General features: G+C 39.7%; 1 protein-coding gene across 1 annotated transcript in view; it reads right to left on the bottom strand.

The window, feature by feature from the left end:
• Positions 1 to 230: 230 nt before the first annotated feature.
• Positions 231 to 25,597, bottom strand: part of RORB (RAR related orphan receptor B) — a 123,874-nt gene continuing 98,507 nt past the window's right edge. Inside the window, exons 6-11 of the mRNA XM_054185798.1 lie at positions 10,721 to 10,842; positions 9,363 to 9,495; positions 7,434 to 7,541; positions 6,197 to 6,307; positions 902 to 1,014; positions 231 to 416 (exon numbers count right to left, since the gene is read on the bottom strand). Coding sequence (XP_054041773.1) covers positions 261 to 416; positions 902 to 1,014; positions 6,197 to 6,307; positions 7,434 to 7,541; positions 9,363 to 9,495; positions 10,721 to 10,842 — 743 coding nt within the window. The 3' untranslated portion in view covers positions 231 to 260. The remainder of the gene's footprint in view (positions 417 to 901; positions 1,015 to 6,196; positions 6,308 to 7,433; positions 7,542 to 9,362; positions 9,496 to 10,720; positions 10,843 to 25,597) is intronic.

Raw genomic sequence — 25,597 nt, forward strand, 5'->3', positions numbered from 1 at the left:
CACCCAGTGTCCTATATTTGTATATTCATTGTCAGTTCAAAAAAAAAAAAAAGTAAACAAAGAAAAGAGAAAAAAGACATCCCCACTCAGAGTTGCATATTTACATTCTTCAAACTGTAGCGGTGAAAAATAATTCTATTAAGTGCAGGACATTCCTAGTGTTGCAGTAGTGACATTTTTAATAAGTTCTTCATGAAAACATTTCTTTTTGTCTTAACAGTGACGCATTCCATGACTACGTGAAAATTCTATTATCCCCTTCACTTGCAGCCAGTGGTTGAGTCTGGGTTGAAAAGCTCCTTGTATAATGGAGGAAAGAGTGTGTTCACTATATCTGGATGAGATTGCTTAAATACCTGTAGTTTCTCTCCGTGCAAGTTGCAAAGTGCAGTAATGGTTGGTATCTTGGCTATTAACTGCGAGACGTTAAAATAAAAAGAAAAGGAAGAGGGAGGAAGAAAATTTAGTATAAATTCTGGTTTCCAAAATGAACTATGTTATCATCTTGTTGGGTAACTGAATCCAATATTCTGAATGCCATCAAAACTACCCATCCAAAAGACCAGACATTGTCCTACCGTAAGAGTCTAAAAACAACTGTCCTGGAAATTTTAGTCAAGTGCCAAAAATGCATTTAACAATTGCATCTAGGGGTATTTTTTTAAGGCAGTCTCATTCTTGCTAGGATACCAATTAAAAATATTAGTAGACTGAACAACAAATGGAGTAAGAGGAGCCAGGGACAAGAGAAAAACAAGCCTTACTTCTCCTATACATTGCAAGCACATAGTGTGTTGCTTTTAACTTACATTAATGAAGCAATGCATGGAGAAATGGCTATCAAAAAAAAAAAAAAGAGTGACGATCAAGGAGTGCTTGGCTCTTCATTTTAACTATGTACCTTTGTCAAAGTCTCATCGTCAAGGTGGTTCTTCTGGATCACATGTTGAAGTGCAAAGTAAATCTTTTCCTGAAGCTTCTGGACCTTCCTTGGCTCTATTAACCAGGCTCGATCTGAGAAAAAAAAAAATCAAGACCCAAAGTCAAGAATGCACAGGCATGGGGCAGGCTCATGGATAAGCACAGTGTCCCATGCCGGCAAGCATTCACAGCAATCATAATTCCCATGAGGAAGGACTGAATGATAATTAACACATGGTTTCGGAGGCAAAGTATCTTAATCCATTAAAGGAACACCTGAGAGTTTAATTAACAGCTACAGTGCTGGCTCTGCATCTCTTTGTTTAAACCAGGATGTTAGAGATAAAGATGGGAGTAGAAATGAAACCAGGCCCAACCATTTTATTATTCTCTGCTGGTACAATCAATGTTCTTCTAACTTCATAGTGGCTAGGTGAAAAACATGGCATGTTATCTCAGTGTCTTAATACATAAATAATAAACATATTGATCAAAACAGTTCTTTGAAAATAATAGAATATAATTATTTAAAAATTAAAATAAAATATATCTCATTATTTACTAGGCTAACATTTTGAGACCAAATATTATATTCTGAATAAAAAGAAATGGCTTCCTTCAAAAGAATTTCTTTAATAATTCAAAAGAATTATGAGTTGTTGCAATGTCTTGAAGTGCAAATTTCTCATTATTTAAAAATGTTCTCTTTTTAAACAACACAAAAGAAAAGATTATCTGGGAGAATAACAGCTACAGACACAGCTGTTTGGAAACCTATATGGTTTCTACTGAACTCAAACCCCAAGTGTAGGAGGTCTTCCTTAAGATCTGTATTCTCACAAGTCATAGCTTCTGGAGACAAAAACACAAAGAAAGAGAAGTAGCAGACCCCAAGGCAATCCCAAACCCATTAATGCAATGTGCTTACAGCACCAATAAACCTTCCATTTTCCCATGCTGCAAACTTCTTTCTTCCTCCCTCTCTCCCTCAATCCAGAACAACTCTTGGGTACAGATTTTAGCTTTCAAACAGAAAATAAGAAAATCTACTTCATCACATGGAGTAAATCTTCATGTATAAATTGAAAAGTGCAGGAAAATCCCTGTCACTTTCGGACCTCTTTCACCCACTCCCTGTCACAAAATAATCCGTAGAAATAATATGAGTTGACCATTTCAATAAGAACACATGCCACAGAGGCTGGAGCTGCATAGTATTTCATCACAGGAGAAGCAGGATTCTGTCACATGTCTGACTGTCTGTGGAGAAGGCTGTATGAAAAGTGTCCATTGCCAGGTACTATGGAAAGAGAGATAACTAAACCTCCATCTACTTAATGGATGATCGGGAAAAAGAAAATAATCTTTTTGCAAAGCTTAGAAAATCATGCTCCCAGAAAGTAAGCCAATGGATCCTATGCCACCAGTGGCCATAGAAACAGAATTGGCTGAGAGGACATGTAGCATCTACACAAATAAGCACACAGTAATATATAGAATTCACAGGTTAGGTACTAAAATTTATGCTTTTGCAAAAACACACCTTTCAATAATGTTAAACTGAGGCCTATTGTGGCAGACTGGAGCTAAATTGATTTATCATAGGGAGGAATCCTTAAAGATTTATCTTTCTGTCACAAGAATAAGCCTAAAAACAGACTGAGGCTCTTGGAGGACAGGCTTAATCACTTGTGTGTCATGAAACATGCTGTATACAACACAAGAGTTCTTAAATTCATGACAAGAGCTAGGTGAAACTTTTACAATGGATATTAAGTTCGTCTCCCAAAATGTGGTTTCTACCACCTGAAAGCCATCTGCAAATTTGGTTGGAATTCTCCAGGTCCCTCTAGTTATATTCACAAAAGTGCAGGAAAAAGTCAACAGATCAGTGGCTACCCACACAGGATATAAGAAGCAGTGGTTCAATTCTGTACTTTTCCTTTTGGGTTTTGAACTTGTGTATCTTTAAAGAGTGCACAGGCCACCAGGCTGGAGAATAGTGTAGGAAAGAAGGTGAGAGGCAGCTCGCAAGATCTGCTTTTGTAAAAAGGAAGATGGAAAAAAGGAACATGGCCAGTCAGAATTTCAGAAGAGGGACTGGCACACAGCAGGGAGCCAGGTTACTGTCTTACCACCTGGCTTTGACATGTTTGCAGGTGGAGATGCCTCTGCAACCTTCACTGGACTCCTTCTACGATATTTTAACCTTTGAAATCAGAAACCAAGTTAAAGTATCACCTTCAAGCAGAGTGGTTAGGTCCACCCTAAAGTGGAAAATCTGGATTTGTGCTCTGAATTAGATGGAAAATGGGTCTGACACTGGGCTTTGCAACCTTAGCGATTGTATTAATGGATGTTTTTAGGTCCCCTGACTCCCGGTGGAACCACTCTGTTTCCTGTAAACTACCTAAACACTGAGACCAAGGGCACAAGTATCACCTTTCAGGATGGTGGCTTCTGTAGAAAAGAAACTTGAATATGAGTACTTTGCATAGGGAATCTCTGTGTACTTATATTAGCAGATGGAAACACAGGTGTGCAGGTAATTCTGTGAAGAAGTGCTTCCTTTTTTAAATTTTTACATAAGTTCCCAAGATGAAACAATTTATTGTGAAGAAACCAGAACATTTAGTGTGGAAGGAAATTATTTCTTTCTGTATTGTTTACTGATATAATTTTTCTAAGAAAATAAATGGCAAATTTCAATATGAGTTCAATCTGTATTGATTCGCCCTGCCTTCTCACTCCCAAACTTAGCAGCCCACCTAAAATAGGAATTATTTGCACAATCCAAATTGGCAGTCTTTTTGTGGAGGAGAGATTGCTTTCACTCATGTACATGCTGCTGCAGCCTATCATTTCTTTCTTCTTGCGTCTTCTATGACTAAAGATAAACATGCTTACAGACTACAGAAATAAGCACTCAGCATGAATCAAGCACTTTCACTTTTTTTTTTTTTTTGGTTAAAGGAATAGGAGACACTGTATGTGTCCTCTTGCTTGCAAGGAGAAAAAATCCAACTTGGATGGGGAACTGTGGATTATTTAAATATTTCAACTTGCAGCACCACCTTTAACCCTGAATCTTGATTGTAGTAAAAAAACCCTTAGAATTGCCTCTAATTATCTGTACTACTTAGCAGAAACAGAAGTCACTATTCAGGAGACACCCACCTCTGAAAGGGTGTATAAGGACTGATGTATTTCAGGACTGAAATGCATTACTAGAGGTAATGGAGAAGCTTTTACAACACATGCCTGTAATACAGCTGTCTCAAAGTCAGTGCTGAGTTGCTATTCTATCAAGTACTTAGTAGAGCTGCAAGAAGTAGAAATGAGAGTGTGTGTGTGTATGTGTGTGTGTGTGTGTGTGTGAGAGAGTGTGGACACTCAGGCAACATGAACTGCTGGCAGAATGCAAGAGATTTTGGTGCTTTGCAAACTGAAGGAACATACGTAGAACTGCAGAGCTGAATCAGAATTTTGATGTCCATCTAATGCCTACCTGCAGCTAAACACATTTCATAAATTACTTGTTCCGAAATCCATTAAAATCATTAAAATCTTTCCATTACTTAAATAGGTTTTGCTCAGGCCTAAGGCACTGGACACTCAGATGCTAGAAGCTTTTTGCAAGCAGATTTTGTTGAATAGGGCTATAAATTGTTCTCCTCTCCAAGATTACCTGGGAGACAGAAACATGACTTCCTTTCAATTTGGCTAGAAATTACATAACTGAATTCTCTTTCTCCCTACAGATGAGATGCACCCATCTAATCCAAAGTGCTTTGAAGGCAGCTTTGAAATGATCTTATTGTTGTCTGTTCGGTTAACTCCTACTTTTCTTGTCCCTAACTGTAAGAAAACAAAACGAAGAGTAGAAAAACCTCCTGCTGCTACAAAAGAGAAATACAGATCCTGTCTACAAGGATCCCACCACCCTCTTCCTGCTTCCCTTGGCTTCATAATGTGAAGTCAGTTGGAAACACTGAACAGTCTCTATTAATATCTTAATGAAGAACTTTGCAGCCCAGACCCCAAACAGATTTCCAGGTTGTCTTCAGCTTTGCACTGAGTCAGTGTGCTGAACTGGCCACTAATGCTAACTAGGAGCATGCACTAGCTGCACAACCCCTGTCACGTTCACAGCTTTGGTCTTTTCAGACAGAAGGAGGGTTGATGGGCAGGGACCCACCAGGACGCTTGCAAGTACCCCATCCCAGAGAAAGTCAGGGCATCTGGGGGACAGGGCACAGGCAACTCACACCCCTACGCACACTTGGGACGCCTCTGAGGTGGACACGGTTGCTGTTTGCAAGGTCATCCCAGGAATATCCTGGCCTAACACTATGAAGAGCCACCAGCTCAACCATTTCACCTCTGAATAGACGACCGCAAGAACTGCTCAAAGGGAAAATAAAAGGAGCAGAGTCCTTTCAGTAGGTGTCATTAATGATGAGAATGAACATGTTGACACCATCTGTGCTAGTCTAATTCTGCCTAACATAATCTCCACCACAGATGTGCAAAAGGGCAAAGTGACCTAGAGGAAGTCTTTAGCAGAACAGGCTGGAAAAATAATTCATGGTGGGATTTTTTGTAAAGGCCCTTTAAGGGAACCGGGGATCTACCTCCCCTGAGGTGTGTTTAGAAATCTCACACTGAGCTGTGAGCTTATGTATCAGATGTACCATCTGAGTAAATTCAATCACAAAACTCTCTTTTTTGTGGTCAAACAGCCAGCGCTAACTGAATGCATGCTTGCCTGTGCAGAGTTATACCATATGAATACGTCAAAAAGAGGATGCTGCCCCTGGAATCACCACCTCTCACCTGGACCTAAATTTAGACAGGACCTCATACAGATTTTTACTGCTCATGTTCTTACACCTACAGAAAAAAGCCCATCATAGTTAGAGACTATATAACCTGTTCAGGGCTGTGAGGTTTGAGGTCCCTGAAAATGCTCAGAGGAACATGCACCTCCTTGACTACCATGCTTCTCTGCCCATGGTCTGGAGGAACGCCAGCCTGCATGGCTTGTCCGTACAATCCTGCTCCATGTCTGTACCCCCACACTTTGGATCTGTTTCCAGTACGTGTAATTCATGACAGTCTACCAAAAAGAGAGTGAGGTATATTTGGCTAATTCAGCTATTCTTCCATTGCTTACTATTGCTTAATACTGCTCAAACAGATGTTTAAGCAGGTAGAAATAGAGGTGGACAAGGATGAAAAAAAAATCATTGTGGTGTTCGGAATGAAAAACTACCTGGTGATATCAGAACAGCAGATGAAAACAAGGCAATCTCCTCCTCAGTCAGCTGTAAGGAACATAAATTCTTTGCAAAGTCAAAGGCTTCATTCACCAGATCATCAGAACCTGCAGAAAACAGAGGACAAAATCAATGCTAGAAATTCATCAGCTCTTTAACCTGCCACGAAAAGTGAGTTGTTTTGGTGTTGAAAGAAATTGTAAGTGAATGTCTGTACTTCTAAAACAAGTGCCTTTCATCAGCTATTAAAATTCTACCTACCAAGAAAATGCATCACTAAAACACCCACTGGAGCACAAAAATTATCAAGAATTGGGGGCACAACCTGTACAAATATTGCAGAGACATCTTAGAAGAGGGTTTTCTTTTCCCAGTGTGGAAAACAATGCTATTTCTAAACATATATTGAAATGAAGAGGTATGAATGACCTGTCCTAAATAACTTTCACATATGTAATTTTATTAATCAGCAGTACAAATATTAATGAAAATATCATAAAGACCAAAATAAATCAACTAATGCACATTCAATGCACATTCATAAATGCTTTAAACTTGTAAAGTAGTGTTACGTTTATCCATATGCAAATAAGAAAAAATATATACCTATATGATAAATGTATACATTTGAAGCACTTATCTTTCTTTGAGTTTGATCCTGAATAAATTTCTGATAATGTATCAGTCTCATGGATGGGCAAAAGTCACCCATTTAGCTGTTAACATTTCAGGTAGCACTCAACATCATGTTCGAGAAATGAAGCAATTGTTTCAATCTAAATGAGCTTAAAAGTTTTAGGCAAAACAGTATTTTAGGCAAGTCTTTGTCTATATTTTGTAATAGTTCATCATTTTAGTCCCATTGTTGCTGGAGCTAAAATTGCCTTCTGCGGGACACAATTAGTGGGAGTGATTTGATGTATCAAGCGTAACTGAACCATGAAGATAAACTGCTTGGCTCCTGCCATAAACATACATTTTATCAAAACTTCAGACGGCAGATTAAGAAATCTATCTGAAAAACCCTCATGCTGCTCTTTTTATTAGAGAAAAACACCTATCACTGCTGGCAGCTAGTGGAGTCACCTTTTTTCTTTTTCGCTTCCAGACATTTGGAGGTTTGGGGATTCAACATTTACTGGAGATTTTCATTATGGGTCACTATTTTCAGAAAGACAAATCTGTCACTATGTGGTTCAACATAATTGGTTGAAAAGAAGAAGATCAACATACCCAAGGCTTTAAACATTTGCATCCCTCCATACTTTCCTTCAAACAGAACAGTATTGTTGAGTGGGTTGAAGGCACGGCACATCCTCACCAAAACCACTTCCAGGCAGCCTATCAGACACAAAAGAGAGCAAAAGTACTGCACATTACTGCAAAACATCAGAATACAGGAAATTTCAAGAGAACATTTAGGAAGATATCAGTCATTAGAAACATCGGCAGGGATAAACACTCTTTGAAGGCATGATATGTCTCCGAACAAGAGAAAAAATATTTCTGTCTGCTTTGAGTATAGAAAGGTGTAATTTCCGTTCCAGCCTAGCCACCTTTTCTTTAAGTTGATTTTTCCCCCATTGCAGCAAATTGACAGTCTGGACTTAATCTGGATTTAGGCCTGGGGCAAATATTTTCAATTTGAAATATTTCATACTGAAAATTAGGCACTTATTGAAACTCCTTTTTAGTAACTAAACCTTTTAAATACAATAAATCAGCTTCATTCAAAGTGCATATAAATCCCAGTTTCATTTGGCTGGAGGGAGAGAACATCACAAAGTGTTTTTAGAGAGAAAATAAAAGTTAAAATACTGTCAAGAACACCCCTAAACTGGGGTTTACTTTTGTTTTCCTTGTTTTAAGCATCCCTTAACTGAAGCCAAATCTCCTGTAAGAGGAACTCTGAATTTGAGGATTCTTTTGCAGACATGCTTTTGAGTGAACAGTCCTGATTTTCTAACTCCTGCTCAGCACTAACAGTAAAACAGAAAATAAAACCTGACATATTTATACATGCTGAAGCCAAACAGAGTTGTCCGACAGTACAGTCAAATGTAACTCTATCTTTCGCTGAAGGTGCAGTTATGTTGTTTGCTTTGCCAGCCAAATTAAAGAAGTTACTTGGGGTGCACTGGCAGCTGCAGCGTTTTCAAAATTATTACGAGCTTTAAAGAAAATAATTCTCATGCTGCCACTCCATTTTTCCAGGAGGTGGCCTGTGTGTTCCTGGGGCCTCTGTATCTCTTCCCTTTGCACCTGTGCCCACGGTCTCAGTCCAGTCCCACACTGAGCCACAGCCCTGCGTACGAGCGCTGAATCACACCAGCTTTCAGCCTTAATGAAGAGCTCTCTCCTGAAACAGGAAGCACTTCTTATGCTTTAACAAGCCGCCTCACACAGCATCCTGCCTTTTACACATGGAGGGAGCAAGAAACTGATATGACAGGGCAAATGCAGTTAATTACCAGTTGCGGTTCACTTGGTCATGCTATTTTGCCTTCCTGAGTTTGGCAATGTTACTACATAGTCACGATAAATCTTGTCATGATTCTTCCGGAGGATAGAAATTGACGAGTCCCGTGACAGGGAAGGAAACCCTTTTCCCCCTTGCCCCTGTGCACGCAAGTGCACACGCCGGCACGCACAGGGAGCACGGCCGGCGCACACTGCTGTAATCCGCTGTCATTTATTCTGAAACCAACTGGCGCCAGCCGGGATTTTCCCTCCTGTGCACTGGCTGGAGGGTATTTCTGTAGTCTCATTAAAAAGATTAGAGATGACCACAGAGGCAGGCCCCGGTGAGCCTGCGTTCGTTTCACTAATGACAAGTGGGGATTTTACAGGGTGGCAGATGACTGATTCGACCAGCTCAATTCGCAGGGTCCTTCCACCACATGTCAGGTTGGAGACTGCAGTTTCTGCAATGATTGTGTGTGTGTGTGTGTGCTTAATAACCACAACTGACTCTAGAGGGAAGGGGATCAGTAGGCAGTAACATCATTAATGTGGAAAAATACTGAAGGGTTAACGTAGCTAATGAAACAGACTGAAATTAGGACTCCTACAAAATTAAAATGATTTGCAGAACGAGACAGCAGAGCACATTTCTAATGTGCGAGGTGCAAAACCAGTCTCAAGCCTCTGGCATTTACCCACCTGACTTAAGGAGGAGAATTTGGTCATTCTGACAGAGCTCCATGAAGCCTGTTATGCGCTTCGCAAACTCCACCACGTACTGGATAGCATGGGTGATCTGAATGGCACACTGCTGCCACAGAGCTTCTCTGGTCTTCCGGGAAAACAGACATGGAAAAGTAAAGCAGTGAGCAAGCGGGTTCATCAGTGCATTAAGATCTTTGGGTGGCCTTGCAGAAAGGCGCACTCCTCAGACTCCACCGCCATCCCCAGGCAGAGCTAGCAGCATTTCTGCTTCTCAAGGTACCCGGCGCTTTTCATTAGAAGGGTGTTTTCACAAGCTGACTGCCCCAGTGATCTGAGCTCTGGCATTGCCTCTAGAAAGGGTGAGGATGCATTGTCCAACATCAAAATGTGATTCTAATGTCGGCTTTTGTGCAAGACAGGCAAACAGTGGCACAAAGAGTGTAAACATCCCAGAGCACTCTTGAAGAAGAAGTGGCACAGTGCTATTAATTTGTCCAACAGAATATTTTTGCTAGTTTAAAACTTAAAATAATGTATAATTAAAGCATCATTGCAATGTGAGAACTGATTGCATCAACATTTTGCTTCCTTGACAATCCTTTTCCCTGCCCAAGCAAGTGTGCAAATGTAAAGGAATGCTTTTGGTTTGCATGCCGCAGCTCTGCAAGCTGTGGTGTGTATCTGTTCTTGCTAGTACTGCATGGCCCCTCGGCTTTCAAAGAACAAGCTGGAGTCTATTCTGTCTCATGGGCAACCAGCTAATGTGCCAACTGAAATCTGACTGAAGAGTCATTGCTGGTGATGCTGATGCAAGAGACACAAAGAATTCTGTTGGCTGGACTACATCTGAAGAGGTGACAGTGGGAAATAGTCTGAACTTGACCTAGGAATGCAAAGGTAGAACAAAAATGTAGTGTCACGAGATCATTTTTCCACCCAGTTTTGGACATCTTCAATTTGAGAAGTACTTTCAGTTTGTCATTATCTATTGTCTGTAAGTGTCAGATATTTGTTATTCACATAAAAAGGGTATGTGTGTTCAAAATTATAAAGGAGAAAAGTTACGTTGTCTTATTTTCTTAAAATCCTTACGACAGAAGATGCAATCCTGATCACATTAAAGTCAACTGAATTTCTGCACAAAGTTTAGATCTGTGATAACAAGCGAAGCATGGAAAGGTGGATTCCATAATCATGCCTAAGCTTCAACATTAGCAAACATCCCAACATGCTGGAAAGCTGCTGCTTCTTTTTATGAAATGTCACTCCTCATCAGCATATCCTTGCCAAACACATTACACTCAAAAATTTCAAATCATAGGGAGCAGAATAAGTGTGTTACAGGATTGTACCTTGCTCTGGTAAACTTTAATTTCTTCATATGTGTGGGTCTGCCATGCTAGCTGGTGTAGTTCCTCCATTGTATATTGACATGTCTCCAAATGAGATTTAATGATATTCTGTGCAATTCGATCTGCGAAGACGAAAACAAAAAATGGCTTGCATGAAACAGTGTGCAGTGATTTGTAATAGCAAAATTTTGAAAATGTTAAAGTTGTTGGAAAATGCAGATTTAAAAAAAAAAATATTTTCTTTCCAATGCTACCTTTCGTATTTTTTTTATTCCGAAGATGACTGTTGCAAAATATTTCAGTATTCAACCCAAAGCCAAACGATGTTTGATAAATAGTGGATCTGCACATGAAAATAACAATGAATCTTGTGAAACTATTCAGACTCTCATTCTGGAAGTGATTTCCCCACCCCCCCACCCCTGCATTTAAATAAATGTCATTTGGAGACCCTGGTTACTTGATCACTTCTGTCTGCCCCAAGCCTGTGCAGCTGCCCAGCTCTGGCTGCTCAGTCCTGACATAGGCATTTGTATTACCTTGGGGTGACTCATATCGGAGAAACAGGAAACAGGTTTCTTCTCTTTTTTCTCAAGTTAGTTTTCAGATGGATCAATTTCTGATTTAGCACAAATTTCTGATTTAACACAAACATGGAGACTGGTGCTAACAAGGAGTGAAAGCTAGAACTATTATCCTGGGTTTTAGACGGCGAGATGGGGGAATAGATCTCACATACAGAATTAAGTTACCTAAACTTATTCTGAAATCGCAGTCTTAAAAACTACTGCGTAACACAGAATGCAGGATGCAAGAGGAAAAGGAAGTATTCAGTGCTGGCATGAGATCCCACTGAAACTAAACTTCTCAGCGAAGCATTTTAAAGTAGATCTTTGCCCTTTAAGCCACTTGAGTGGATTAAAAAGCTTTTCACAAAAACTTCCAGCCTGAATTCATTAGCACTGGAAGTTGAAATGTCTTGATAAAACATGCTGTAGAAATCTGATGATTTCTTATTTTGCAGCTTTGAGACCTATATATCTAATGAAGCTCAGCGCTTCAGCCTGAAGACATTGCTTAAGCTGAATACCTGTTAACGGAAGAAAGTCGAAGGCACAGAACTGAACTGAAGCTCTTGTGGCAGAACTGACATTTCATGGAAAACATGTTTGTCAAAAAAGGAAAGGACATTGACAATGCATTAGCCAAGCCTGAGCATGGGAAATGGAAAGAGCTAGGAATGTCATCATTTACTCATTCACATCCTTGTGTTTTGCATACAGTGGGTGGATCTGGTGCTTGGAGTCCTAAAATAAGACTGTTTTTTTGGCCCAACGTTGACTGAATTTAAAAACACTAGCAAGAAGAAAAGCTGAAAAATGAATGTAAACATGTATATGCTCCCTGCAATCAGTGCTATGGGAATTTTACCATTTAAAAGAGAGATGCCTGCGCTACTGTCACAGTTAATAAGCTGGGACTCAGTGGAAAGGTGCTGAAGAAACACAAAAGAGTTCCAGGTTTGTGTAGGAACAACAAAACCTACTCAATTCAATCTTTACAGGTATCTCTTTAAAGGTCAACACTATCTTTATGTTTCCTGATGGAACAATTGATTCAGGCATAAGGATAACTAAAAGTATATATTAGTGAGTACAGGGATCTACCCATCATTCTTTTATGGAAGGCTGGATGCAAGTCTTAACCCATGATGGTAAGCTATTGTATTTTACAGTAAAATCCTTACAGGTAAATAAGCATGTTGGAATAAAGGAATGATGAATTTATACAGATATTTTTTATTTTTTATGGATCACCAAATGTTTATTTGCATTTCTTTAACCAAGAAAAGCAAGTAAAACACACCTTTTTTAGAAAGATCAAATTTCAGATGTTTGCCCCCATATTGTTCTATTTAAAGTACAGTTTTAACAACATCGACTTTCTGGGAACATCCTCAGCCACAGTAAACCTGACTGCAGGAGTTAAGCTCAAGCTATAGGTCTTGTCACCTATGTTCCTGGAAGGATTTAACCAGACAGAACTGAGGTATGGTCAGAGGAACATTTAGGCCTTCTATCTAAAACAACAATGAAAGAAGTATGATTTCAACTTTATTACAATTCCGTAGGATGACTGGTGAAGGATTTTGCTTCCTGAATCTATTGGCTGGTCTTTTTCCCTCTTGCGCTTCCTAGCCCAGCTCTCCTAGCCTCCATGTTCGTTACAAAAGCTGGAACTATTCACAGTCTTGACATAATGAAAATGTTAACAATAAATACCTCAAATACTTTAATATTACTGCTTAGACAGATTTTGAATTAGATAAGATGACCTGATGCCAACAATCTGAAAATAAGACCTTTTAATTTCATTGACCTCAAAATAGACATGATTAGAAGTTCTACATTACTGCAAAGATCCTTAGTTCCACACCCTTTCCTACCATTTATGTATTTACCTTAGAAATGAAGACAAACTCTTCAGGGTTTTGTAGGGGTGGCATCCTGTGTTTTACGCCCCATACATCTCCTTCTTATGTACTTGGGCTTATGTTGAGCTGACATTAAAACCCATTTAGATGTGTGAAGGCCTAGGGCAATCGCAGCAAGCAGCAGCTCCGAATGCTGACATCCAAAGAGGAATCAGGTGCAAGACAGACTTGAAACCCTTGCGCCGCAGGCTAGGCAAGGCTGAGTGTGTGATGGAAAGGGTACACTGTGTCTCAGGGGAGGAGGTGACTGCTCATTCAGCAAAAGCTGCAAAGGAGGCTGCTGGCTTACACTCAACGCTGGAGTCCCTGCAAGGAGCTTTACAGAAATATAGCATGCACTGGGTGTGCAGAGCTGACACAGTGCAAAAAGTAAAAGAAGTGTAAGCTTGTCTTGGCTTCTCAGATGGTCCAGCAACAGAGGAACCAATGCAGGCAGAGCAAAGAACACCGCTCTCACAGAGTTTCAAAGATCATAGCCTTTTCTTCTGACATTTTCAGATCTTAGCATCTTTTCACTAATGAAGTTGGCACCAGTACACATCTGAGCAAAACCGGTACACATGCAGAAAAAGGTTCCTAAACCACTGGGAACTATGTACTGACATCTAATGTAAACTTGTCCTGTTACATGGCACAGGCACTGTGCTGTATGCAAAATGTGATACATTTACATGAAAGCTGGCAGCTCTGAAGCACTGTTGTCAACTCAGTTCAACAGATTAACTCTTATAGTAGAACTAGAAAGAAAGGGACAATGAGGAAAGAAAGTAAACAGCTTCATACAGCGTGAGGAGAGCTACTGCCTTGATGCAGAGCCTGTGGCCTCGATCCTATGGAGGTATCCTGCTGGGGTGATGCTCAACAGCTATGTCCCTCCTGTTCTCCAGGCTAGAAGAGTCCACCACAGTTAGTCCACGCGTCAAGCCTGGACTTTTGTTCATTTTGTTTTCAAAAATCTTGAGACAGAGATTTCAAGGGTCCCATTACACTGGAAGCTGCATGGATAAAACTATGAACCCTGTTTGAATGGGCTGCAAGGACTACAAAAGACAACTCCATTTTTGTGACCTCAATGTGAACTGCATTTCTGCTTGAAATGTTGTCAGCCTCCATTTTACATGTCATAGCAGGTTCGCAAGGCTTGCTTTATGAAAAGGAAAACAAAAGAGATGATGCTGGCTGCTCAGGTGTGAGAATCAAAGTCTGCAACATGTTATTTTACAAGCACCAACTGCTGCAACTGTTGAGTGAAAATTAATAATTCCAAGTGAAAGAATTACTGAGCCTGCATTATAGTACACCACCAGCATTATAATAGCTACGGCTACAACTGTGGGATTTGTAAAGCTTATCTGCCGTAGTATGTAAACAGAAATGTAGACTAGGTGATTCACTCCTCCCCTTTTGCCTATATACTGGGTTTATTATATTAGGGCTATATCTCCTACCATGCATCATGATCACTTGATACTACGTGATACCATGGGGAATCTGAAAGCCACAGCACATCCTGGCTGACTTCGTCTGGGAAACACGGCCCACAGAAAAAAGCATGTCCCTAGTGTCTGATGCCCAGCATGCACTGTGACATGGAAGCATTTACACCAGATAACTTGGTTTTAAATTTGAAAATTTCTTCGTATTGGTACCTTGAAATTTTTCACAGAAAGCAGACACTTTTTGTACAAATGCTGTTTTAGTAAAAAAAAAAAAAAAAAAAAAAAAGGTCTAGGAAAAAGGATTTGCTTCCAGAGAGACAAACCAGAAACAACATACTCACTCAAGAAAACAGCCAATAGTTGTAATCAATCTGAGGTCTTGAAAAATCACAAATACTCAAGCAAGATATATCCTGGAATGACCACCTACATTTCATCTCTGTCCTACACATATCCCGCTTGTTTTCTGTAATGGCCCGTTATTCTAGCTGTAAAGTCTCTTCCATCCTCAGGGGTTACAAGGAAACCTAGATATTGTTTGTTGACGTGGTTGGGGAGCAGAAACCCGAGAGGCTGGACTGGTCTCTGTGCTCTGCACAGCAGCTTGGGTATTGCTGGTGGGGCCCTGAAAGGTCCCAGCTGGATGGGGAGGTAAATTAGTAGGGATTTTGCAACACAGCAGTGTAAGACAAAAGTCAAATGCATAGTAGGAGATGTCCAGAACAAGCTGAAAATTGTACATCAAGAAGCTGAAGGATTCTCTGCCAAAAAGGTTTGTTCTCTTTCAAAGAAAAATTTGTAGGTTTCTTGAAAGAAATACTGTGTGCACGTATGTAATTTTATGGTCTGCGACATGCATCTTGTCAGACAAGATGGCCACAATGCCTATGACTAGATGGAGCAATAAAATGTAACAGGAAGATGTACGTGTACTGTGGGTGAAACAAAGGCTGTACAAGATGCAAGGGTGCATGGTAAGAGAATAAATAAACATCTATGGAATGTGCTCCGGGCTTGTGGCTTGGTGGCTAAAAATTAGACTGTTGAGGCCAATACCTGACAGAGGCCACATCCAAATATTGATGGTAACTGTCCTGAAGCATAGCGAGGACCTCACTGGTGCTAACAGAATTAAGCTTCCAGGGAAAAGCAGCACCCGAAGGGTGAGATGTGGAATACAGGACATAGGCAAGACAGGGATGAGGAGGACCATGAGAGACCAATGCTGTTAGCAAAATAAATGGCTTTTAAATTTGGCCTGACCTACGTGAAACTACTGAGATAACAAAAAGACTTGATTCGATGAGGATGGCTCAGTGAACAGTGAAGTAAACTATATCACAATTAGTGCAAGAAGCGCATCCTGGTTTCCTTACAGACCTGTCAAATATTTCTTGCCATTCCCTCTCTGACCTCCCATCCACCATGTTTGGCTGGGGGGAGGCACAACGAATGTGTACGAGGGGCTCGTCTGCTCAGGCCAATTGGCCAGCAGCCACCACTTTTTGGGTGAACATGGGCCTGGGTCATGGCTTCTGCCTTTCAGCAAGGTTGTCTCTCTCCTCCATCTGCTGAGTAGCCTCTTTTACAAAGTCTGTGAGAAACCAAGTGTCTGAGACTTCTGCTTCCCTTTGTTGAAGCTGGACAGTAGCTAAAGAAGTATTGGATGGTCCTGGCAGAAGGACTGGGCAGACAGCAAGACTGCAAAAGCCCTACCCCATCAGCAATGCAAGGGAAGAGCAACAGTGCACAAGCTACACAATTCTCACATAAACCCGGGACTACAGCTCACAACTTCCAGAACAGCAAATGACCTTTTCTGCTTCCAGTTTTGGCTACTCTGCTGGGCTCTTCTTTTTTTTTTTTTTTTTTTTTCCTTTTCCCTTCCTTTCTTTTTTTTTTTCCCCTACTGTAACTTCTTATTTTAGATTTCAGCAGACATCTCACAAAAGGCGCTCTCCAAAGGTTATGATAGCTCAAACAGGTATTGCAGTGGCTTAGGAGCTGCTTAAATCCAAGGTACACACATAAAACCGAACATTGCAACCTAGATAGTATAGATCAGCATAGCACAGACCTGCAGGGGTGTATCATCAGCTGATGAGTCAGTCCTACCTTTTTCAGACATTTCCTTGTAATATTCGGAGATCTCAAGCTACAATACTGAGGAAAAACTCCAGCTTGGGGTCAAGTACAATGCTGGTGGGGATGGGTGTAATAACTCCATGGACTGCACACAGCATTCACCAGCTGTGAATTTGGCCTGCTAAGTGGAAATTATCCACAGTACTTGGCAGTGTCTGTTTCCTACAGGCTCTTTAGTTCTTTCATTTGTCTCTCTTTTCTCAGGAGAGACTCTAGCTTTTCTCAGCATTCCCTTCTTTTGCACTGGGAGCTGAAGAACTTTGAAGTGTGCCTCCTAAAACACTGATAATCATCCTCAATTAAAATGAATAATGAATTTTTAATTTGCCACTTACCCTTAGGATCCAGTTGAGTAGCTAAGAGCTCATCTCAGCTTATATCCTAAGTTGAGCTCTCGCAGGGATCCACTTTGAATTAATGCTGCAATAACACCACAGCTTTGGCTGGTTGCTGTAAGCATGCGTATCAGTTCGTGCAACTATCAAAACTCCAGCTAGACATTCTAAACAAAATCTTTGTTCTAGGACCCAAAATAATGCCAAGCTAGTATCAGATCAACACTCTTCTGTAACCTAATGCAGGGCACTAAGACTTCAAAATGAAAAGTTTTGCAAGCTGTTTTCAATACACAGATTACCTCAAGAAATTCTTAGACAGTAGTAGAGGCAGTGATGCAGGGAATAAAGCAAAACTATGTCTTGTGGTTGCTGTCAAACATGAATAATGGGTCCCAGTTTTTTAAAATGAACTGGCTGAAAAGTCTGAACATTTTTTGCAGAAAAGCAGGAACACTTTTTCCCAAAAGTGGTTGCAAAAAGCTCGTCTCATTTTTCTTCTGTCCCTGGCATTCTTAATGTCATAATGCACAAAAGATTTCCCTTTCAAAAAATGTTATAGACGGACTAGCAAGTTTCATAACCCTCATTTGTTTAATAAATTTGTAACACTACACAGTATGCCACCTAGGAAGACGATACAAAACATTAAAACACTCATATGAGACTAGAAATGCTTGAATTTAGCATTTTAGGTTCAGGAATAACCTTCCCTTGCATTAAAGTTATTGAATGCTTACTGTCAGGCACAGATTGCACATTGAGGCAATGTTATGTGTGTGAATTCTCTATTTCCTTTCTCTCCCTTTGAAATAAATCAGTGTTTCATCTGCCTTTCAAAAAATGCTAACAAATTACAAGAAATGACAATGCAATTGAATGAAGTCCTAATCTGGATCAAGCTAGAGGATGGACCCAGAATTCTGTTAAATCCTAGAGGATCTTTATAAATGCTTAAAGGTCTCCACTTAATAATACTTTTCCTGGATCTCAGCCAATTTAGTAAAAAACGTATATTTTGTACTAATTAGAAATCATTTAGCTGGCAGCAAAAGCACTAACCAAGGCAATAGCTAGAGCTTACGGGACATGGACTCCACAGGCACCATATAATTACCACAAATTTATTGAGATGATCTGTTTCCTAACTTCTTCCAGCATAGCTTACACAAAGAGATCTTTATATTAAAATTGAGACTGTTCCAAAACAAGAATGTGGTTTCATTTATTACAATTAAGCAGAGATTGCTTGGAGTGGACATTGTTCACTATGAAACCTAGAAACACGCATGGAACAATAGGAATATTAACGGTTTTAAACTAGGGTTGGAAGGGTTTGCCCTTTCATAGTCTACAAAGAACAGGGAGAGGTTAGACATACATCTTAGCACTTCTTTCACTGTCACAGCTTACATTTAGCTTTTTATAAAGATTTTAAGCAACCTAGGTATAGAAATGTCTTCATAAGTAATGATAAAACATTCTATGATGGTTCTATTTTCCTGTAGTGTGGCAACGGAGTTGGATCAAAGTAGTGTCAGCGCATAGTGTCAGAAAGTGAAACAATTTGGTTATCACGAGCAATGCGAGAGACTTCACTGATCAAGAGAAAAAATGTCCATGCAGTCAAAAAGGAACAGAAGACAGTGCTCCATGTCTATTTATCTTGCTTTAACTATTCCAATTTGCATGTGACTTTCATCCCTGCAAGATTACTGCACTATAAAAACTGCGGTCTGGTAATGTTTCAGCATTTGTCAGAGCCCTGTGTCTTGCTGCGTTGCATTTTTCCACTAAACACATCCATGATCCTCTCCTGTGTGTTTCACTCCAACTTTTTTCTTATATATTTTCACTCTTGTATAAAAGAATTGCTGCTGTTCTGTGGAATAAAGTATCAAAACTGAATAGGCTGAAGAAAAACGTCATTACCTATAGAGTTGGGAAAAACATCACAAACTGCGTAACAAACAGAATTACATTATTCTCAAGAATAAGGTGTAAAGTAGTGAAAGCATGAAGTGAGTGATGAAATCTGCTAGAGAGAAAGCACACAGTGTGAAAAAGTGGCCTCAGGAAGTCAAACTTAGGATGTTGCATGCGTACTGTGAAAGAAAAACATTTGTAAAACAAAACTTCTGTTGGCTTCCTTGCGCCTGAGGATTGAAGAATGATTGAACAGTGCTGTCCAGGATGACAAAGAAATACAGTATCAGTAGAGGTAAATATGCTTATCGTCAGTGCTGACTGCCCGTAAACAACATACACAAATGTTAAGGATAGGGAGCATTGACTCTGAGATAAATGGGTTGTTCAGATGACGAAGTAAGCAGCATACCACCACTAATTCAAATCACACCAATTTTTGCAGATAGTATGTCACTTCCATATACCACAGTGAGTCCTAAATCATCACTGCCTTGCCTTCTTGATTCTCCTCTGCAGTGCTGTTTGCCTCCTCACGGGTTGTGTATGAGACACAACCCTGCAAGACCGCATCCTTCCTGTGTCCCAGCCCCTCCATGCTCCACCACCTGCTCCGGCCTTCTCTTTTTGAGGGTTTCTTGCAGTAAGCCAGTTATCATTTCTTCTGCTACTGACATTGCTGCTCTGAAGCGTACGACCAGCAGTCAGCCAAACGGCTATTCCTACGACTGGCAGCAACAGCACGCCTCAGTAACATTAGCTTTACATTGATCTTTTTGTGTGATTTCTAATGTGACAATATTCACAGCACAGTGCTATTCCTGAGAAGGCTGTCATGATATATGGTAATATATGGGATGTATGATACGGTATTTTACATATTTTGACTGCTACAAATGGTTGCTTTCTAACTGCTTTTTGGATTCTCAATAGAATGAGTATATTTTGTCAAGTTTGGTTATGCAAGAAAGTATTCATATCTTTTGAGAAAAGGAGGAATTTTATATACTTGCTTTAATGGATTAGAAACATAGCCACTCTAAAGAACTACATTATCATGCTTTAGAAATGTAAGCTATAGATAAGTCTGTTTTTAATATCGTTTACTGCAACTTTTGAATTCATTTGTAAAACAATCTGAAAAGTAAGTAAAACAGAACAAAAGATCACAAAATGTTCCCCATCCTCAATCTCAGTTACAAGATGCCACTGATTATATTAATTTCCTTGCTTAAACCAGCTACTTATGTTGTTCAGATAGTCATAGCCACAGTTAAGACGGGACCTGATTGTCTCGGGTGCTGCAGGAAAACAGTGTCAGCAGAAAATTTTTGTTACTTGAAAACACGCATCATATGCCGCAAGTAATTAAACTTTACATCTCTGTGAGCAGAACTCTTGATTGTATTCCCACTTGCAACACTTACCCCCACATTAAACCTAAAGGACGATATTTAAAATGGCATTTTTTGCATCATCTATAGTGCAGTCTGAATGGGGTGGCCAATGACCGTCACTGGTAAAATTATTGTAACATTACTAGTAGGCCTGCATTTGACATATGAATTGACTTAACTGAAAGAGAAGTCAAATTGCTATCAGAAATAGCCAAAAAGCTTTATAATTTGCAGGAAAACACAGTCTGAGGTATACTTTTAGGCCATCTACTGCATTTCCAAATAGCTTTAGATTAATTGCTTTACTGTATAAATTTGAACTAGAGTTAATAAAAAGGCAGATTGCACCGTGCTTACTGAACTGCTACAATTTGTGTTAAGTGTAGTCCAGCTGGACTGCCAGAACTAACATGTGACTGATACGAAGTCCACTGCAGTTACTGTGAGTTAGTGGATGCCCCGTGATTTGAAAATCACAGGGTGAAAAAACTAGTGCTTAAATATAGTACCTTCTAGAAAACAGCCTTTATTTTCTAAATCTACATGAAGACTAAGAACACAAACTCTGCCCTCCCTAATTCTTCTTAAATCAGTAAGTGCTAAAATACGCACTTAGTAAAGCATAATAACGTAATCAGTTATTTTTGAACATTTGGATCATTTAAACTACTGGGTTGGGCAACATAAACTCATTAAAGCCTTGATGTAAATCTGTAATTATGCTGGGTTTGGTCTAAATTTACAAATAAAGAGAGATTACTAATTTAGAGGTGGGAAAAGATGGAACTAGAAAATTTTACAAACTTTCAAAAATATTACATTTTTAACAACATTTCTGCCAAATTATTTTTTTTATTTTATTGGTTAAATTTATTTGTAAATATATGCTTAAAAAAATTCAAAATCTACAATTATAGAAAAACACCCTTCACTCCAGCATCAGTTCAGCTAGAATGCTTCAGCGTCATAATGCTATAATTTATTCCTCCGCTTGTCTGTCCATTTTTTATGAAGTTGAAGCATTTTTTTTCATAACTGCGCAATGCTGTCAAATCAGTTTTAAATCTTGCCATTCTCTGTTCTCACCTTGAGTGTATGAAAAATGGGAAAAAAATTAATTACTTAAAAAAATAGCAGAAGAAGTTCTAAGTTTTGTCACATGAACTGAAATGAGTACAGAACTGAAATCTTAATTTATTCTGATTGTCACCTTTAAATAGGTAATGACGGTAAGATATAGTGCCCTAAGGGTATCTCTGCAGAAATGCACGTGCTGCACATTTTCAATCGCTCACTAGATGGCAACATTGCTCTGCTGAAAGACAGCTGTAAGGCTGTAGACACCTGCCCTGAAAAATTTGACTATCGCCTTGGTAGGAGGGGTATGAAACTATGGCTTAGAAAAAGAGGTGAAGAAACATCACACAGAACTACAGTCACAAAAACATAATTTCTGCTTCATTGTGTCACGGGTGGTGGCCTTGTAAAGTGAACTTCAACATAGACATTAATGTCACGTTAAGTATGCATTTTAGAATTCATTGCATTTTGAGTGCGATGGTCCCTACAATGTCCCTTCAAATAACATCTAACCGGACAATACATGTTCAGTAAGCTGACCATTAACACTTGATTTGGCACAGGGAACGAATCCTGGAGATATAGGGAAGGGAGTTAAAGAATAATAATAAAAAATGCTTATCACACTGGAGAAGCGCTTTTGCAACCTTCAACAACAAGGCATAGCATAATTTTTAAGACATTGGTCTCATGCTGGTCTATATATTGCATATGCAACATACAGTGCTGTGGACATCCATAGCATAGTATAGGCATAGAGGAATAAACTAAATTCTTCTAAAGTTAATGGGAAGATTTCTACTGAAAGGATAAAGGACTGGCTTTCAAATATATCCTCATCAGAGCAGTTTGGAATGTTTCCAGGTGAAGATCTCCTCTCAGGGTGGCATAATGAATGAACTAAATGCTAAGCTCCTGCTTGTATGGTATTGCAGCAATGGAAATTTAATAACTTTACAGTATACAAAGTTGTTCACTATAGGTACTGGGATGAACGTATGAAGCCAGCTAAATTAAGGCTTACATAAACACAGGGTGTCATTTGCAGTTACCAAGGGGGCTTTTCTTTTACATACCCATCCTTAAAGAGCCAGTCTTTAAAACATTTTGAAGGTTTTACTTTACTGTCATTTTCCAGTCAATGGGTCAGGGTCAGAAGAGCTGTGCACTACGGTGAATTTGGCAAGCCGGGCAGGTGGTACCTTCTCCAATTCTCACCATGTAGCTGCCCTAGTGAGCTATTGCCCACCTTCAGATACACACAGCAGAGCAGGGTCAGAGGGGCCGGGGAAAGTGAAGATCAAGCCCGAGCCTACCAACCTTATGTACTATTTGACTTTAATTTTGGTAGAAATATAAGTTCTCCTAGTCATTGGGTACCTTCAAATAGTGCTGATGTTGAAGAAATGCCATGTAAGTATCTGTAAACAACACTTTTTTCTGTAATTATACAGGCTGGGCTATGTGACCTTCTGTATGCTCTAGTGGTGTCTTATTGACTACCTAAATACACACAGCTATAGGGCACTCTTCAATTTGACCTGGAGTGAACCCTTAACCAATCTGTTTACTCCACAGCCGTGTTCGCTAATAATTTTTTCTCATCTTTAAGAAATCATAGGCTGGTAATCTCAACTGCAGTCAAGGCAGGGAAACTTTTCCATTAACTTTTGCAGACCAAGATCTGAGCCACATATTTTGTGAGGAAAATGCAATGCTCATCTCAGTGACAGATAATATTATGCACATATATTTAAACAAGATGGTCTTTAATTTGACCGAGTCTAAAAATAAGCCTTTAATATGTGCTAATTTAAAATCACACCTGGGAGCAAGCTTTGCTGTCCCTCTATGGGGCTACCAGGCTCAGAAAACAGAGCTCCCTTCTCCCTTTAGGATTTCCCATGCACCAGCTGACTTCTGTGACTCTCTCTGCAAGGAGAAAGCTATCCTGCAAATGACAAAATTCTCTTTTTTGACACGATGAGCAGATTTCACCCTTCGGTTTGAGCACCCACCACAGCATCAGGAGTTTCTGCCTTCCCAGATATGCAGGTGAACAGGACCATGTCGCAGGGTCCCTGGCAGCATGCACCCTCAGACCATGGTTTTCTCCTGGGCTGGTAGCATCGCTGACTATCAGGACACACCTGGGTCATGCCATCTGTGGGCAGCAGGACAGGCAGAGAAAGAGCCTGCCCACCTCATCTGGTCACTGCATCTGACCTACTTTGTTCTCTGCCCACCCTGCTACAAATCCAGATCAAGTCTCCAATACGATGCCTTAGTTAAGGATGAAAATACCTCCCTTAAAAGAAAAAGGAGCTGGCCTGGAAACGCAGCTGATGCCAAGCTGAGGCTCTGCTCCTGTGTGCTTATTTACGAGCTCTGGACTGATTTCTTTATGCTTTGAATGGAATACTGACAGAGGCTAAGCCTAAAACACAGTTCTGCCTAATAGGGAGTTACCTGATTTTATCCAACTTTTCTACATTTTAAGCTCTGGCAATTACATGAGAAATTTGTGTCTGTATCTGAAACTGCTCTTTCTTATACTTAGTCCTCTCTTCTATAACCTATCCTGCTTCTCATAGTGATCAGATAATGTGCAGTTGTACCCTGGACTAGTCAACTCATTTAGAGGAATATACTAATACTAAATAAGTGTGAAGGAGTGCTATATAACTTTAATTTGGCAGCACCTCTTTCTCCTACACTTATTTCCTGGCACAGTATTTAGAGATACTCGTAAGCGTGAAATGCAGGATAAGTTATATTTTGCTTGCTGTGCCATTCTAATACGATGTGTTGAAACATTCGCTGTGTAAAAATTTCAAATTTCAAAACTGTTAAGTTGAACAATTGCCATTTCCACTACAAAGCCTGCTGTAGATGAAGGTATGTTCAGGAAAAAGAGCACTTTCACATTCAAATTAAAGCATAGAACTGTTAAAGATCAAAGTAGGCCTGACCATTTTGATTCCTTTTTGTTGGAATTATAAAATTAACATGTGAAGAAAAGAATGTAAATGAGGTGTAAACTATGTCATAGGGTATCCTAGAAAATATTATTTTTGTAACAGTATCAGACTGACGGGGAAATGAAGACTACTTGCATGGATTTTTCAGAGAACCTTCCTGATGGACAGCAAGAAAAAGTAAATACTAAAGCCATTTATGCAACTGCAGCATGTTGTTTTGCCAGGTGCAGCAGGGACCATTGTTAGAACTTGTTTTACAAGCATTTAACATTTTCGTTAATAATCTGAAAGAGAGTGTTCACAGCATACCAATTAAATGAAGAGATAATTCTAAATTGAAAGAAGTCACAAAACATCAATGAGGACTGAGACATAATGTAACAGGGTTGAAAAGGTCAGGAAAATAAGGAAAGGGAAAATGAGATTCAAACTTGGAAATGCGAGGTCAGAGGTATCTTAATAAAAACTGCCCTATACAGGAGAGAAGTGAGCGAGAAACAAGCGAAGCAATAACACTGAAGGAATAAGTGAACTGGGTATTGGTTAGCATGCGATGCAGAAGCAGCAAAGACTGCTTTGATTATGGGCTGCTTGTGAATAAGTCTGTCTCTTGAAGAGCTTATAGCAACTTTTAGGACCTCAAGGATGGAAGTAGTCTTATGCATTCATTTATGAGGAAAAAATTAAGAGGCTTGGACTCAAAACCAGGCAAGGGGCAAGTGAGGCTGTGCTTAAAAATTACATGTATTTGAAGAATATAAAGAAGGAAACTAAGGCTGGAAATTTGAATCTGGTAGAAAGTCTTCAGTGAGGAAAATAACTAACATGATCTGGGATACCTAAAGCAACGTTTCAGTATACCACTAGACGAGGTGGTATAAAGGAATTTCTACCAGGTGTGAGGATCAATGCAGTATAGCAGCATATCTCCTACATATTCTTTGTGATTTCATCTAACAGTTAAGGCAGTGACTTCCATTTAAAATGAGTTGAGCTTATTCCTAAATCTCACTGCGGTGAGTAAGATACAATGCTGCAGTGAAATTTAAGCACACTGTAATATGAAATCAACGCATCCCA

The sequence above is a fragment of the Rissa tridactyla genome, chromosome Z (assembly GCF_028500815.1).
Source record: "Rissa tridactyla isolate bRisTri1 chromosome Z, bRisTri1.patW.cur.20221130, whole genome shotgun sequence".
Classification (NCBI taxonomy): domain Eukaryota; kingdom Metazoa; phylum Chordata; class Aves; order Charadriiformes; family Laridae; genus Rissa; species Rissa tridactyla.